Source organism: Thamnophis sirtalis, unplaced genomic scaffold (assembly GCF_051295495.1).
Source record: "Thamnophis sirtalis isolate CommonGarterSnake01/CBP01778 unplaced genomic scaffold, rThaSir2_p1.2 scaffold_2, whole genome shotgun sequence".
Taxonomy (NCBI): domain Eukaryota; kingdom Metazoa; phylum Chordata; class Lepidosauria; order Squamata; family Natricidae; genus Thamnophis; species Thamnophis sirtalis.
Genome location: NW_028261382.1, coordinates 46,517,872 through 46,535,662, shown reverse-complemented (window position 1 = coordinate 46,535,662; position 17,791 = coordinate 46,517,872). Strand labels below are relative to the sequence as shown.

The window sequence follows — 17,791 nt, the reverse complement described above, 5'->3', positions numbered from 1 at the left end:
GCTCTTCTCTGCGCTCTTTCCAGAGTCTCCACATCTTTTTTTAAATATCCAGGCGGCCAAAACTGGATGCGATATTCCAAGTGTGGCCTTATAAAGCAATATTAATACCATTTGTGGGGCTCCGTGTATGAATTTGGCCATTTTCGTTGCAGGAAGATAACGCTTAGAATGATGAGGGTTTTCCTGCTGGGCTGGGGTGGGGGGGTGGGGTTGGACTAGATGACCTACAGGGCCCCTTCCCACTCTGTTATTCTGTATTCCCTTGTTAGTCTTAGACTGGAATACAAATCCAGAGTCAGTTTCAAGATATATATATGTATGTAGGTAGGTGTAGGTATAGGTATAGGTATAGGTATAGGTATAGGTATAGATATAGATATAGATATAGATAGATAGATAGATATATAGATATATAGATATATAGATATATAGATATATAGATATATAGATATATAGATATATAGATATAGATATAGATGATATAAATATAGATATAGATGATATAGATGGATGGATGGATGGATGGATGGATGATAGATAGATAGATAGATAGATAGATAGATAGATAGATAGATAGATAGATAGATGTTGTATTTGAGCTGATAAATAAATAAAGGGAGACTAGTATAGATCTATTTCAAGCTATTTAGCTCTCATCAGTTAGCCATTCCCTTAGTGGGATTTGAACCTGTGCTGTATTACATATTAAGCAGTTGTGTTAACCACTAAGCCACAAGGTTTATCAGCTGAGCCAGGGAAATATGTAATACAGCACAGGTTCAAATCCCAGTAAGGGTATGGCTAGCTGATGAGAGCTAAATAGCTTGAAATAGATTTATACTAGTCTCCCTTTATTTATTTATCAGCACAAATACAACACAAATGTAACAAAGGCAACAGTAAAAATAATGGCTTTCTGTCGTGATGGTCTCTTGTGACGAGCCAATAGACAGAGAATGGAAGCAGTCTGCTTCCTCCCATATTTGGCCATACCAGGGGTTGTGACACTAAATATATACCTACTTCCCTGGCTCAGCTGATAAGGGGGAGAACCTTGTGGCTTAGTGGTTAACACAACTGCTTAATATGTAATACAGCCCAGGTTCTAATCCCAGTAAGGGTATGGCTAGCTGATGAGAGCTAAATAGCTTGAAATAGATCTATACTAGTCTCCCTTTATTTATTTATCAGCTCAAATGCAACATAAATGTAACAAAGGCAACAGTAAAAATATTGGGTTTCTGTCTGGATGGTCTCTTGTGATGAGCCGATAGACAGAGAAAGGAAGCAGAATGCATACCAGGGGTTGTGACACTAAATACATACACACACACACTCAGACAAAAGATATAATTTCTAGATTTGACTTAGTTCAAATTCACACCGGTGCACTGATCTCAAATGCTGCCCCCACCTTCTCCTCCTGTTTTCAGGAGTTGGCAAGCACAGGAAATTGTGAATTTGGGGAGGGGGTGGCGTGTCGTGCCGCCAGCAGCACAGTAGCTGCATCCTCTCCCCCTCTCCCCCCCTCCTTCCTTTCCGCTTTCTCAGCTCTCCACGGGAATCCAGCTTCACCAGTTGCTTCCTTCCTTATTGCTGGTTTCGCGGAGGGATTGCGACACCAAAGCAGCTTTCGTTGCCTTCCAGCAAACTGGGGTGTGTGTGTGTGTGTGTGTGTGTGTGTGTGTGTGTGTGTGTGTGTGTGAGGAGTGGGGGGGGAGGCTGTCCTCACAGACGGGCACTGCAGTTTACCGGAAATGTTGTGAGCTCTCTTATTTATGGCTTTTCGGGCGGTGGAGAGGGAGGCAAATTCATGAGGTCTAGCAGCGTTGCGTTTTTTTTAAAAATTTGTTTGTTGAATTGCCGGGTTTGCCTATTTCGGCGATAAGGCGACCTGCGTCCCTTTTCTTTTTCGTCCCTAAAAATATTCCTCCGGACTCTGGCGGGAAATTCTAAGCGGAGAGGGAAGGCATTAAAACTCTACTTCCATAAAATAAAATAAAAATAAAAATCCCCACTTCAGCAGCCTTCATCTCACACACCCTTCCTCCGTGGCTGAAATCTTCTAACTGGAGCAGAAGAGGTGGTCCTCGACTTACGACCACGATTGAGTCCAGCATTTCTGTTGCTAAGCAAAGCAACGGTTCAGTGTGTTTTGTCCCCCTTTTGCCACCTTTCTGGCCACCGTTGTTAAGGGAATCACAACAGTTGTTCAATTAGTCACCCGGTTTGTTAAGTGAGTCTGGCTTCCCCATGGAACTTTGCTCATCCGAAGGTCGCAAAAGTCCAACCCCCTGCTTAGCAGTAAATCCTACACCACTTCAGACAAATGGCTGTCCAACATCTTCTTATAAACTTCCAGTGTTGGAGCATTCACAACTTCTGGAGGCAACTTCTGTTCCACTGATTAATTGTCCTCACTGCCAAGAAAGTCTTCCTTAGTTCTAAGTTGCTTCTCTCCTTGATTAGTTTCCACCCATTGCTTCGTTCTGCCTTCAGAGGCTTTGCAGAATAGCTTGACTCCCTCTTCTTTGGGGCAGCCCCTGAGATATTGGAAGGCTGCTATCATGTCTCCCCTAGTCCTTCTTTTCATTAAACTAGACAGGCCCAGTTCCTGCAACCGTTTTTCATATGTTTTAGCCTCCAGTCCCCTAATCCTCTTGGTTGCTCTTCTCACAACTCTTTTCACAACAAGTTCCCACAACTTCTGGAGGCAAGCTGTTCCACGGGTTAATTGTCCTCACTGTCAGGAAGTTTTTCCTTAATCCCAGGTTGCTCCTCTCCTGGATTAGTTTCCATCCATTGCTTCTTGTCTTGCCTTCAAGATGCTTTGCAGAATAGCTTGACACCCAAATCTTCTTTGGGGCAGCCCCTGAGATATTGGAAGGCTGCTATCATGTCTCCCCTGGTCCTTCTTTTCATTCAACTAGACCTACCCAGTTCCTGCAACCGTTCTTCATATGTTTTAGCCTCCAGTCTCCTAATCCTCTTGGTTGCTCTTCTCTGCACTCTTTCTAGAGTCTCCACATCTTTTCTACATCGTGGCGACCAAAACTGAATGCCGTATTCCAAGGGTGGCCTTACCAAGGCCTTATAAAGCGGTATTAACCCTTCACGTGATCTTGATTCTATCCCTCTGTTGATGCAGCCTAGAACTGTGTTGGCTTTTTTGGCAGCTGCTGCACACGGCTGGCTCCTATTTAAATGGTTGTTTAAGTTTAAGTTTTATTTTATTGTCCCAAAAGGTTCACCATCCCTGGTATAGGGTTCTCCTGCTTGAGCAGGGGGGGTTGGACTAGAAGACCTCCAAGGTCCCTTTTTCCAGCTCCATTCCGACGGACCGATTGAATTAGCCTCCTTACAAAGCTGGCTAGTTGGAAGCTGGCTAGCGGTGGGAGATGTGCCGCTCAAGGCCATTTCGTGGCCTTTTTTCTTTTCCCAGAGGGAAGAACAAACAGTGCAGGAAACAATGCCCTGTTTTTCATGCGAGGGGAGGGGGGTTAATTGGGAGAGGGGGGGTGTCCCTTGGCTTCCTCCAACTTGCTTCCTGCCAGTTTTTCCCCCCCTCCTTTCCTGGCTTCCTCCGTCCTAGGGAGGACCCGGCGGCGGGGAAGGGAAATTTGAAGAGCAGCTGGGGAAAGAAAGGTGGACGGAGAACCCCGTGGCTGGCTAGGTCCACCCTCTCCATTGCTCGGCAGAACAATAGGCCGATTCTCCGGCCGGCTTCAGACACAATGGCCGGTCCAGTGCCAACGCCTCCTGGCGAAATGTCTGCCTTGCCTACGGATTGTGGGAATGGAGCCCAACCAGCCTCTGGGTTCCTTTCGCTGGGGTTTTCGACATTATAAGGGTCGTTCGTTCTGCCGGTGATGGGGTTTTTTTTTTTAGGGGGGGGCGTTGAAATCAAGAGCGGCAGGGCCTCTGAGCACGTGCAGAGAGCTTGCAACTTCCTTCCCCAAACCAGAATGCTGTCGTCCTCCGGTTACGGCGTTAAGTCCGTGACTTAACGGCAGTTCATTTCGCGACCGTGTCAAAGTCACAACGGCGCTGGGAACAAAAGGGACTTATGACTGCGTTCCACACTTACGACCATTGCAGCATCCCCGTGGCCCTGATGGTTGCAGTGTCCCCGGGAGGGAGGAAGGGGGTACTGCGATCCGCTTTTGACGAGCGAAGTTAATGGGGAAGCGGGATTCATTTCACCATCGTGTTTCTAATTCGACAACTGCCATGATCCACTCAACGACTGTGGAAGGAAGGTCGGAAAACGGGGCAAAGCTCACTTAACAACTGCCTCGCTTAACGACAGAAATCTTGGCCTCTTTTGAGGACTACCTGTATAGCAATAGCAATAGCAGTTAGACTTATATACCGCTTCATAGGGCTTTCAGCCCTCTCTAAGCGGTTTACAGAGTCAGCATATCGCCCCCAACAACAATCCAGGTCCTCAAATAGCAAATCAAAAGGGTTTTTAAACAGTTTTCTGCAAAAAAAACCAGCGTCTCGCTTAGCAACATAATTTGGGGGCTCAATTGTGGTCCTAAGTTGGAGGCTAACTCTTATCAATCTGGACAAATGCTGTCCAGTCTCTTCTGAAAAACCTCCAGTGATGGAGCAGTCGCAACTTCTGGCGGCAAGCTGTTTCATGCTTACGACCACATGGCAACGGTCTCGTATTTATGACAGTTGAAATGTCCCGGGGGGGGGGGTGTCACGCGATCCCCTTTTGCAACCTTCTGACAAGCAGCCTCAATGGGGAAGCCAGGTTCACTTAACCGTGTCGCTAACTTAACAACGGTGCTGATTCACTTAACAACTGGGGCGAGGGAGGTCGTAAAATGAGGCAAACGCCCATTAACAAATGACTCGGTTAGCCACAAAAAAAAATTGGCCTCTGTTGTGGTCATAAGTCGAGGACTAGAGTGGCCACTGCCAGAACTAGAAAAAGATGGGTGTTTATTTGTTTATCTCTTTGGCTGTTTTGTTAATAATAATATATTTGATGAATGAGAGGCTCAACAATTTGTAAGTAGATTTAATAGTTTAAGCGTCTGAAATTCGTTTGGCCTGTTTCCCAACATTGCTGTAATAATTATACTAATCAGTAATTCAACTAGGATAGACGTAAAATATATACAGTGTGTGTTAGAAGTTGTTTAATATCCTTTTATTTTGTTAAAAATGTCTTTTTAAACCTTTTTGCTGTTTTGGATTTTAACCTAATTTGAATGAACTAACATTCTCTGAGAAATACAGCAGAGATTTAGCTCCAGCACAGGGCCGAGTCTCCTGCTGGAGCAGAGGGTTGGACTAGAAGACCTCTAAGGTCCCTTCCATCTCTGTTATTCTGTTTCCTACTCAAGCTGTTAACGCCAATGTAAATCGGAGCTTGGGACGGCTTCTGCCCTCTGGTGTGCCAAGAATGCAAAGGCATCTTGGCACAGGGAACTAAACTGGCCAACATAGGAAACCTTTCTGGCTGCAAGAAATTGCGACGGAGGGTGGCTTCCCAGAGAATGTATTGAAATTGAGTGAAGCCGGGTCAAAATGAGAGAAAAACAGGGTGAAATTAGAACTGGGTAGGAGCCGTGTTTGAAAAGGAGAGAAAAGGATTACCCTGGTTGCATTCACACAACCATGAACCAGTTTGGCGAAAGGGTGGCTCAGTGGCTAAGACGCTGAGCTTGTCGATCAGACAGTTCGGCGGTTCGAATCCCCAGCGCTGCGTAACGGAGTGAGCTCCCGTTCCTTGTCCCGGCTTCTGCCAACCTAGCAGTTCAAAAGCAGGTAAAAAATGCAAGTAGAAAAATAGGAACTGCCTTTGGTGGGAAGGGAAGAGCGTTCCGTGCGTCTTCGGGGTTGAGTCACGCCGGCCACATGACCACGGAGACGTCTTCGGACAGCGCTGGCTCTTCGGCTTTGAAACGGAGGTAAGCACCACCCATTTGAGTCAGGTGTTCATCATGAGTGGTGCTTATCTCCATTTCAAAGCCGAAGAGCCAGCGCTGTCCGAGGACGTCTCCGTGGTCATGTGGCTGGCATGACTCAACGCTGAAGGTGTTCCCTTCCCCCCAAAGGTGGTTCCTATTTTTCAACTTGCATTTTTTTTTACCTGCTTTCGAGCTGCTAAGTTGGCAGAATCTGGGACAAGTCACGGGAGCTCACTCCGTTATGTTGCGCTAGGGATTCGAACCGCCGAACTACCGACCTTTCCGATCGACAAGCTCAGCGTCGTAGCCCCTGAGCCACCTTTATGTCATCTGGACATAAATGTCCGTTCGCTTACCGTGTCACTAATTTAAGAAGTGCCCCGATTCACTTAACAGTTGTGGCAAGAAAGATGGCAAACATGGGGGGCAAAACTCACATAACAAATATCTCGCTTGGCAACAGACGTTTGGGGCTCAATTTGTGGTTGTATGTCGAGGATTACCAACACAGGGAAGAGTTTCCAGAACAGGCTGCTTTAAAAAACAAACAAAGCCCACATCTTGCCTCTTTGGGGTTGTCTGAAAGCGTTCTCTTTTTCCTCCCACAGTTTTGTTGAGTGAATACGTGGACGACGGCGAGGTCAGTGGGAAAACGCTAAAAATCACCGATTTCGGTCTGGCCAGGGAATGGCACAAAACCACTAAAATGAGCGCAGCCGGGACGTACGCCTGGATGGCCCCGGAGGTCATCAAAAACTCCACTTTTTCCCGGGGTAGTGACGTCTGGAGGTAAGTTGGAGAGAAAGAAAGGAAGTTTTTGGACGAAGTGGGGGGCGTTCGAAACCTATTTGGCCACGGAGCGTGCGCCGTTGAAGAATGTGATTGATGACACACCCCGGGAGGAGGCGAGAAACAGGTTCATAGTTGGGCTGTAAATTACGGAGGTTAGAGCTGACTTCACTCTGGTACATGCTGACGTATTGCTCCTTACTGGATTTCTTTTGAAATTTGGCTGAAGGCTCATGAGTTCATTAGGGCATCCTGGGAACCCTGACAGCACATTTATGACGGTTGCAGTGTCCGGGGGGGGGGGGGGGTCACGTGATCCCCTTTTGTGACCTTCTGACAAGCCAAGTCAATGGGGAATCCAGATTCACTTAACAACCATTTTACCAACTTAATCTACTACGGCGATTCGCTTAACAACAACTGTGGAAAGAAAGGTCGTAAAATGGGGCATAATTCACAAATGTCTCACTTAGCAACAGAAATTTCCGGCTCAATTGGGGTCGTAAGTTGAGGACAACCTGTATACCACTTCATAGTGCTCTATATAGCCTTCTCTGAGTTTTCAGAGTCAGCCTATTACCCCACAACAATCTGGGTCCTCATTTTACTGACTTCGGAAGGAAGGAAGGCTGAGTTAACCTTCAGCCCATCAGGTAACTACTAATGGGGGATTATTCCTCAACTTATAACCGTTCATTAAATGATGTTTTGAAGTTTTGCCCCATCGCTTGAGGCTTTTAAGAAGAGACTGGACAGCCACTTGTCTGAAATGGGAGAGGGTCTCCTTCTCGAGCAAGGGGCTGGACTAGAAGACCTCCAAGGTCCCTTCCTATTCTGATTGATTGAACTACTGTATGAAATGGTATAGGGTCTCCTTCTCGAGCAAGGGGCTGGACTAGAAGACCTCCAAGGTCCCTTCCTATTCTGATTGATTGAACTACTGTATGAAATGGTATAGGGTCTCCTGCTTGAGCAGGGGGCTGGACTAGAAGACCTCCAAGGTCCCGACCAAATAAATATTTGTAAGTTGGGAACCGCCTGTAATCTTTTTCCTGTTTTTTCTTCTTCCAGTTATGGGGTGCTCCTGTGGGAACTCCTCACCGGCGAAGTTCCATACCGGGGAATTGACGGGCTGGCCGTGGCTTATGGGGTTGCCGTCAACAAACTCACACTCCCGATACCATCTACGTGCCCTGAACCCTTTGCCCGTTTAATGACAGGTAAGTGAAAATATCTCGGAGGTCGGCTTGGTGATTTTGAAAAGAGCCCTGGTAAATTGGGACAAAAACTCTCTTTTGAAATGTTTCTCTCCTCTTCCGTTAACCCAGTTGAAATCTACGCTTTCCAAGAAACTAGGGAGGGTCCCTTCTGAACCTGTCCATTATGCAGTTGAGGGCTACGATGCCTCTTATTAGACCCGTTCCTTTAACAGCATCTCTTCACCCCATCTCCCAAGGTCTTCCCCACATATCATTCCAGCCGTCTCCTATACAGCCTGAGAAACTAGGGAGGGTCCCTTCTGAACCTGTGCATTATGCAGCTGAGGGCTACGCTGTCTTTTAGCTGACTGTCCCCTTGATAGTATCTCTTCGCCCCGTCTCCCAAGGTCTTCCCCACATATCATTCCAGCTGTCTCCTATACAGCCTGAGATACTAGGGAGGGTCCCTTCTGAGCCTCTTGCCCTGCCTGTTACCCAGCTGAGAGTTACGCTGCCTCTTATCTGACGATTCCTGTGCTCTTCCCAACATATCCTTTTTCAACCTAACCCACTCTGAACTCTTTTCATAGATCTACATTATCCTCTCCCCCCCGCCGCCTTTACAGCCTGAGAAACTAGGGAGGGTCCCTTCTGAGCCTTTCGCCCCATCAGTTACACAACTGAGATCTATGCTCTCTTATCTGACCATTACTGGGCAGGTCTCTTCACTCCGTCCCCCAAGGTCTTCCCATATACCATTACACGTACTTGCTTAAACTCTTGTCCATATATCTATCTTCTCCCTACCCCTTTACAGCCTGAGAAACTAGGGAGGGTCCCATCTGAGCCTCTTTCTCCATCCAGTATGCAGCTGAGGGCTACACTGTCTTTTAGCTGACTGTCCCCTTGATAGTATCTCTTTGCTCCGTCTCCCAAGGTCTTCCCCACATATCATTCCAGCCGTCTCCTATAGAGCCTGAGAAACTAGGGAGGGTCCCTTCTGAGCCTCTTGCCCTGCCTGTAACCCAGCTGAGAGTTACGCTGCCTCTTATCTGACCGTTCCTGTGCTCTTCCCAACATATCCTTTCACAACCTAACACACACTGAACTCTTTTCATAGATCTACATTATCCTCTCTCCCCCTCCCTGCCTTTACAGCCTGAGAAACTAGTGAGAGTCCCTTCTGAGCCTTTCGTCCTATCTGTTACACAACTGAGATCTATGCTCTCTTATCTGACCATTACTGGGCAGGTCTCCTCACTTCGTCTCCCAAGGTCTTCCCATATACCAATCACACATACTTGCTTAAACTCTGTCCATAGATCTATCTTCTCCCTACCCCTATACAGCCTGAGAAACTAGGGAGGGTCCCATCTGAGCCTCTTTCTCCATCTCGGATGCAGCTGAGGGCTACACTGTCTTTTAGCTGACTGTCCCCTTGATAGTATCTCTTCGCCCCGTCTCCCAAGGTCTTCCCCACATATCATTCCAGCCGTCTCCTATACAGCCTGAGAAACTAGGGAGGGTCCCTTCTGAGCCTTTCGTCCTATCAGTTACACAACTGAGATCTATGCTCTCTTATCTGACCATTACTGAGCAGGTCTCTTCACTCCGTCTCCCAAGGTCTTCCCATATACCAATCACACGTACTTGCTTAAACTCTTGTTCATAGATCTATCTTCTCCTTACCCCTTTACAGCCTGAGAAACTAGGGAGGGTTCCATCTGAGCCTCTTTCTCCATCCAGTATGCAGCTGAGGGCTACACTGTCTTTTAGCTGACCGTCCCCTTGATAGTATCTCTTTGCCCCATCTCCCAAGGTCTTCCCCACATATCATTCCAGCTGTCTCCTATACAGCCTGAGATACTAGGGAGGGTCCCTTCTGAGCCTCTTGCCCTGCCTGTTACCCAGCTGAGAGTTACGCTGCCTCTTATCTGACGATTCCTGTGCTCTTCCCAACATATCCTTTTTCAACCTAACCCACTCTGAACTCTTTTCAAAGAACTACATTATCCTTTCCCCCCCCCCACCCGCCTTTACAGCCTGAGAAACTAGGGAGAGTCCCTTCTGAGCCTTTCGCCCCATCAGTTACACAGTTGAGATCTATGCTCTCTTATTTGACCATTACTGAGCAGGTCTCCTCACTCCGTCTCCCAAGGTCTTCCCATATACCAATCACACATACTTGCTTAAACTCTTGTCCACAGATCTATCTTCTCCTTACCCCTTTACAGCCTGAGAAACTAGGGAGGGTCCCATCTGAGCCTCTTTCTCCATCCAGTATGCAGCTGAGGGCTACGCTGTCTTTTAGCTGACTGTCCCCTTGATAGTATCTCTTTGCCCCGTCTCCCAAGGTCTTGCCCGCATGCTAATGAAAACTCCTCTCTCTCTCTCTCTTTTGTTTCCCTTCTTCCGCCGCCCTGCCGGGTCGGTCCCACCAGAGTGTTGGCAGCAGGACCCCCACGCGCGCCCCAGCTTTGCCTCCATCCTCGACCAGCTGACGGTCCTCGAGACGCAGGTGTTGCACGACCTGCCCCAAGAGTCCTTCCATTCCATGCAAGACGACTGGAAAGTGGAGATCCAGGATATGTTTGACGAACTGCGGGCAAAAGAGAAGGTGAGAATCAGAGGGGGAAGGCGGGGGGGCAGGGATTTCCCTTCCCCAGCAGCAGGGGGTTGGATTAAACCAGGGGTCCCCAACCTTTTGGACCACTAAATTCATAATTCTAAATCCCGTGGACCACTAATATGATCTGCCTAATGACCGGCTGTGTGGGCGTGGCTAGATTATCATGTGACTGGATGGGCATGGCCAACTCGATCTCACCTCGCCCCTCCCAGCCCTTCCTTGCCTGCCCGCCCGGGCTCCTTAGGGCCCCAACAGGAAGCAGTTGCCGGAGCTAAGCAGCCACCCAGAGAAAGAGTTGGCAAAACAGTTCAGTTCAAATTGGATCTGACCGAGAAGGAGGCTCAGCAGAAGCACCTCACTGAGGACTAGGAGCATGGGCTTCCCAAGCAGAGGGAAGACCTGCGGGAGTGCAAGGCCAGGTGCCGGCGCCTGGAGGCTCAGTGGGCTGAGATGGTCAGCCAGTTCCAGGCCGTGATGCAGTCCCACTGGAACGAGGCCCTCCGGCTCTTCGTCATCAGCGTTGCTTCCCTCCAGCCTTCGCCCAAAGCCCCCCACCAGGAGGTTGAAGCAGACCCCAAGTTAGAATTTCTGCCCCCCTCCGACCCACCCAAAAAGAACCCGAAGGGGGAGACTCTCTGCAGCAACACAAGCGTCCATTGCACGTATCCGTCCCAGGAACCGTAGTTTGAGGACCCCTGATTGAGTGCAATATCAAAAATGCAAATAATTTTTCAGCGGTCCACCAACATTTTCTCGCGGACCCCCCAGTGGTTGTTAGCATGGTTGCTCAGGGAACATGGGCTTCCATGGACTTGTCAGAAGGTCGCAAAAGGGGGATCGCATGACACACACACACCCCAGGACACTGCAACCGTCATAACTACGAACCAGTTGTCAAACATCCAAATGTATATCAGGTGACTATGGGGATGCTGCAATAGTTGTATGAAAAAAAATCACAAATCCTTTTTTTTAGTGCCGTTGTAACTTTAAACGGTCACTAAACAAACTGTTGTAAGTTGAGGACTACCTGTAGGTGGGACGGGAGGCAACTAGGAAATCACTCCTTTAAGACAAGGATCTGCATCAAACTGTAGATCACATCATGACCGGAGGATCCAAAGATCTCCGGGAGGGGGCGGGAACGACGACCGAGAGTTTCCCTCCCTCACAGGTGGGGGATTGTTCGGGATCCATTTCTCTCCCCAGGAGCTGTTGAGCCGGGAGGAAGAGCTGAAGCAGGCGGCCCTGAAGCAGAAGTCCCAGGAGGAATTTCTCCGCCAGCGGGAACACGAACTGGCCCAGTGGGAGCTGGAGGTCTTCGAGCGTGAACTCAGCCTCCTCATCCAGCAGATGAACCGCGATCGGCCGCACGTGAAGAAGCGCAAGGGTACCTTCAAGCGCAACAAGCTCAGAGGAAGGGACAGCGATCGCATCAGCATGCCGCTCGGTAAGAAGGCTGGTTGGGAAGCCGAGCTCTGGGGAAGGCTGGGTGGGCTAGATCCCGCCTTGCTCCTTCTGAATGCCGGAGGGGTGTGTGTGTTATTTTACGAAAGCCAGATTTGGTATTTTGTTGCGGGTTGTAATGGCAACAGACCAGCATTCTCGGGGATTCTGGGAAGTAAATACGGTGTACTGAGGGATTCTGGGAAATGAATGGGGCACACACAGAAATTCTGGGAAATACGTTCTGGGAAATAGGCAGGAACTCTGGGAAATAAATATGGGGCACGTGGGAAACTAGGGAGATAAACGTGGTGCACTGAGGGATTCTGGGAAATAAATGTGGTGCAATGAGGGATCCTGGGAAATAAATATGGTGCACTGAAGGATTCTGGGAAATACAATATGGTGCCCTTGGGGATTCTGAGAAATACATATGGTGCACTGATGGATTCTGGGAAATAAATGCTGCGCCAGGGATTCTGGGAAATACATATGGTGCACTGAGGGAAATAAATGTGATGCACTGAGGGATTCTGGGAAATAATTGTGGTGCCCTCAGGGATTCTGGGAAATAAATCTGGCACCCCAGGGATTCTGGGAAATACATATGGTCACTGAGGGATTCTGGGAAATAAATGTGGTGCACTGAGGGATTCTGGGAAATAAATATGGTGCCCTCGGAGAGTCTGGGAAATGTGGTGCCCTCAGGGATTCTGGGAAATACATATGGTGCTCTGATGGATTCTGGGAAATGTGGTGCACTGAGGGATTCTGGGAAATGTGGTGCACTGAAGGATTCTGGGAAATGTGGTGCACTGAGGGATTCTGGGAAATGTGGTGCACTGAAGGATTCTGGGAAATGTGGTGCACTGAGGGATTTTGGGAAATGTGGTACCCTCAGGGATCCTGGGAAGTAGGTGTCTCCCGCTCATCAGGAGACTGATGTCAATTTGAGAAGGGAGGAGAATTCCATGCATACTTTTGGCTAGAGTAAAGTCTCATATTCTTGTAACTGGGATGTGAAGAACCCTGCCATAACATCTGGTTGGCGAATGTGATTGATGACTTCAGGCAGAGGGGAGGGGACACAGGAGGTAAAGTTCAGATGCCATTAAGTGGGATTCAGTTTAGGCTCCACAGAAGATCAAGCCAAGATGTTGATCCTAATAAATGAATGTTTTTTGTTTGAACTTTGTCTCGAGGCTCGTAAATTACTTAGGTCATCTCTTGGGAACTTCACAGAGAGCCTAAACCATGTTTGATCTGGCCCCAATTAAAGATGGCGCCCAGATTCTGGGGAAGGCTCTGATGAGGGCTCTGTGTCGGAGACAGGCTCTTATTTTCTTTGACCCACAAAATAAGCGCTTATTTCAGCGCATGCGCTCAAAAGCCCGATTGGGCTCATTATCCGGGGAAGTCTTATTTTCAGGGGGGAGACTGGGTAGATCTGACTCGATCAGCTTCAAGGTGGTTTTCACGGACTTTCTCTCCTTTTTTCCCTCCCAGATTTTAAGCATCGCATCACGGTTCAAGCATCCCCAGGGCTGGACAAGAGGAAGGATTTTTTCGATGCCGGCGCAGGGGGCTCCCCCACATTCCCACGCTTTCGAGCTATCCAGCGTGAGTGGCGCAAGATTTCTCTCCGGACGAAGCCCCAACGCACATCTCAACAAGCTTAGATGCCGATAGAGGCAGTCCTCAACTTTATGACCAATTGGATCACATGACGGCAGGGATGCTACAATGGACTTAAGTTTGGGGGAGTCACTTTTTTTCAGGGCCTTTGTAACTTTGAACAGTTTGTGAAATGTGGGGTCCTTGGTGCTCTCCGTGCTTCGTGGTTTTCTTGCAGACGTTTTATTACCCATCTAGGTAACATCATCAGTGCTAGAAGGGAGTGGGGTTTGGAGCATTAATTTAGCAACTGATAGAATAATTGTAGCTCAGGGGTCTTGGGTGCTCTTTAAGCTGGATTGTTTTCTTGCAGACGTTTCATTACCCAGCTAGGTAACATCATCAGTGCTAGAAGGGAGGAGAATTTTCTCTCTGTGAGCATTGATGGTGTTACTTAGTTGGATAATGAAATGTCTGCAAGAAAACCACCAAGCTCAGAGAGCACCAAGGATCCCACAGTTGTTCCTCCTCCTCCTCTTCTCCTTCTTCTCCTTCCTCCTTTCTCCTCATCCTCTTCTTCTCCCCTCCCCCTCTTCTCCTTCTCTTCTTTTCCTTCCTCCTCTTCTTCTCCTTCCTCGTCCTCCTGTTCTTCTTCTTCTTCTCCTTCCTCCTTTCTCCTCCTCGTCTTTTTCTCCCCTTCCCCCTCTTCTTCTCCTTTTCTTCTTCTCCTTCCTCCTGTTCTTCTTCTCCTCCGCCTTCTCCTTCCTCCTTTCTCCTCCTCTTCTTCTCCCCCTCTTCTTCTTCTCTTCTTCTCCTTCCTCCTCTTCTTCTCCTTCTTCTCTTCCTTCTCCTCTTCTCCTTCCTCCTTTCTCCTTTTCTCCCCCTCTTCTTCTCCTTCTCTTCTCCTTCATCCTCCTCTTCTCCTTCCTCCTCCTCCTCTTCTTCTCCTTCTCTTCCTCCTCCTCCTCTTCTCCCTCCTTTCTCCTCTTCTTCTCCCCCTCTTCTTCTCCTCCTCTTCTTCTCCTTTCTCCTCTCCTTCTCCTTCTCTTCTTCTCCTTCCTCCTCTCCTTCTTCTCCTCTTCTTCTTCTCCTTCCTCCTTCCTCCTCCTCTTCTTCTCCTTCTCCTCCTCTAATTTTCCTCCACCCCACCATTCTAGCTCTGATAATATTACCTAGTTGGGTAATGAAATGTCTGCAAGAAAACCACCAAGCTCAGAGAGCACCAAGGCCCCCACCGTCTTATTTCTCCTCCTTTTCCTTTTCCTCCTCCTCTTCTTCTTATCCTTCTTCCTTTTCCTCTAATATGCCAACCCTCCCTTCTGGGACTGATGTCGTTACCTAGTTGGGTAATGAAACGTCTGCACGAAAACCAAGCTCAGAGATCACCAAGGGCCCCCACAATCCTCCTCCTCCTCACTTCGCAAACCCCACTCCCTTCTAAGCCCTTCCTTTTCCTGCAATACGTAAACACCCCCTCCCTTCTAGGACTGATGAAGTTACCTAGTTGGGTAATGAAACGTCTGCGAGAAAACCACCAGACTCAGAGAGCAGCCAGGACTCCCCCGTTTTAGGAACTATTCAAAGTTATGAAGGCCCTGGGAATAAAGGGACTTGGAGACAGTCCTTAAAACTTAAGCCCGTTGCACCATCCCTGCGATCCCGTGATGGAAATTCAGGTTCTCGGCCCTCGGGCTCACATTTCCAACAGTTGCAGGATCCCGCAGTCTGTTGATCACCCTTTAGGATCTTCCCGGCCTGTTATGACATTTTTACTCTCCACCACTTCCAGGCTAAAAACCGTCATCAATTTGCCCCCAAATAATAGTATTTTGGAGATGAGCTAAGAATGGATTGAGGCGGTGATGGGGTTTTATTACTGTTGTGGCCAGCATGGCTGGCAGCAAATTCAAACAGTGAGGAGGGTTGGGGAGGAACCTGGGCCAGTCCTGGAGTCTGGAGAAGGCTCTGATGAGGGCTCTGGGTTGGAGGCAGAGAGGGGGCCACAGTTATAGGTCAGTTATCAGCTGCCTTCAGAGTCAGAGATCAGGGAGGCAGAAGAACAGGTGGAGCCTGTTCCCAGTATGCACAGAGTTGCCAGACAAGGGAACAGGTAAAGAACAGGAATCAACTTGGGAGGAATGAATGGCCCCTCCCAGAGGAAAGAAAAGAGGAGCGAAAGGGGAGTGGAGTTTGCAGGAGACCATTAGCTCTCCAAGCCAGAGAAGGTCTGTGACTGTAAATCCTCCATCGAGAGACTTTGCTGGATGTGAATGAACAGAATTCACAGTCAATTAATAAAAATAAAAGCAGCGGGGAAGGCTGGATTTCCATATTTACTCCGCTGATTCACTTAGGGACGGCAGCCAACGAGATCATAAGATCAGACACGCTCCCGGGAGGACTTATTAGGTCCTGACTCCATTGCTTAGCCACGAAGGGTCCAGTCCCAATGGTGGTTGTAAGTCAAATGCGATTTTTACTTCTTAGAGGAAGAGGGGGACACGCCCTAATACAGGGGTGTCAAATTTAAATCCAGAAGAAAAGGTATAATACATATAAAATGGAAAAAAAGGGAATTCAAGAGTAGGGAATAGAAGGACGAACAGAAAACTGATGAAAAATGGAACGTCAAAGAGAGCAGGAGATGAGAGAACATGGCTAGGAAGGGAAAGAAGAGATGCATTAGAAAATGAAATACGTTAATACTGCTAATGATATATAGTTAAATAAAATAACATTGTGAATTGTGGATAGCAATAGCAATAGCAGTTCGACTTATATACCGCTTCATAGGGCTTTCAGCCCTCTCTAGGCGGTTTACAGAGTCAGCACATATTGCCCCCAACAACAATCCGGGTCCTCATTTCACCCACCTCGGAAGGATGGAAGGCTGAGTCAACCTTGAGCCGGTGAGATTTGAACAGCCGAACTGCAGAACTGCAGTCAGCTGAAGTAGCCTGCAGTGCTGCATTTAACCACTGCGCCACCTCGGCTCTTGGATAACCAATTAAGTAAAATAGTTTAATGAGAAGAAGGACCAGGGGAGACATGATAGCAGTGTCCCAATATCTCAGGGGCTGCCCCAAAGAAGAGGGAGTCAAGCTATTCCCCAAAGCACCTGAGGGTAGAAAAAGAAGCAATGGGTAGAAACTAATCAAGGAGAGAAGCAACTTAGAACTGAGGAGAAATTCCCTGACAGTTAAAACAATTAATCAGTGGAAGAGAAGTTGCCTCCAGAGGTTGCGAATGCCCCAACATTGGAAGTCTTTAAGAAGAGGTTGGATAGCCATTTGTCTGAAACGGTATAGGGTTTCCTGCCTAGGCAGGGGGTTGGACTAGAAGACCTCTAAGGTCCCTTTCAACTGTGCTATTGTATTCTTGTATTCTTTTAAAATGCTGGTTATATTAAAATTGAAATTTTTTTTGAAAATTTTATTAATTTCATATATACATTCACAATTATATGATCTCATAACTGTTATTAATAATATGTATTTATAACAATTTTTCCCCTACAGTTGACAATATACTTGAAATTGCTTTCTTACCATCCCATAACTCCATCTTATCTTACACTCTCCTTCCTTCCCTCCTTTCTTCTCTCCTACTCTTCTTCCTTCCCTCCTTCCTTCCCTCCCTCCTTCCCCCTTCCCTCCCCCTTTTCTTCTCTCCTTCCCTCCTCCTTCCCTCCTTTCTTCCCTCCTTTCTTCCCTCATCCTCTCCTTCCTTTCCCCCTTCCTTTCCTCCTTCCTTCCCCCCTTCCTTCTCTCCTACATTCCCTCCTTCCTTCCCTCCTTTCTTCTCTCCTTCTCTCCTTCCTTCCCTCCTTCCTTCCCGCCTTTCTTCTCTCCTTCTCTCCTTCCTTCCCTCCTTCCTTCCCTCCTTGCTTCCCTCCCTCCTTCCTATTAAAATTGAATTTGATGATATACGCTACCTACAGAAATTAGAATAACAGGTGGAAAAAATGAAATGATAAATTCGGTATATGGTTCTGAAAGGGCAAAAAACGATATTGTCTATGTGTTAAGACAGAAATTCAAGAAGGAAATAAGGGAAGGAAATAAGGGGGGCTGAAATTGGAATGGTAATATGACACAAATTATGCATAAGAGAGAATGTAAAAGGGGGGGAAAGCTTTGTAAAAAGAATTTAAAATTTGTAACAAAAAATTTAAAAAGTTATTG

The 17,791-nt window shown here is 47.7% G+C and overlaps 1 protein-coding gene across 1 annotated transcript in view; it reads left to right on the top strand.

The window, feature by feature from the left end:
* The window catches only part of MAP3K11 (mitogen-activated protein kinase kinase kinase 11), a 32,942-nt gene that overhangs the window by 8,614 nt on the left and 6,537 nt on the right, over positions 1-17,791 (top strand). Inside the window, exons 2-6 of the mRNA XM_087705318.1 lie at positions 6,539-6,719; positions 7,791-7,939; positions 10,360-10,535; positions 11,757-11,997; positions 13,500-13,613. Of these exons, the coding sequence (XP_087561444.1) occupies positions 6,539-6,719; positions 7,791-7,939; positions 10,360-10,535; positions 11,757-11,997; positions 13,500-13,613 (861 nt within the window). The remainder of the gene's footprint in view (positions 1-6,538; positions 6,720-7,790; positions 7,940-10,359; positions 10,536-11,756; positions 11,998-13,499; positions 13,614-17,791) is intronic.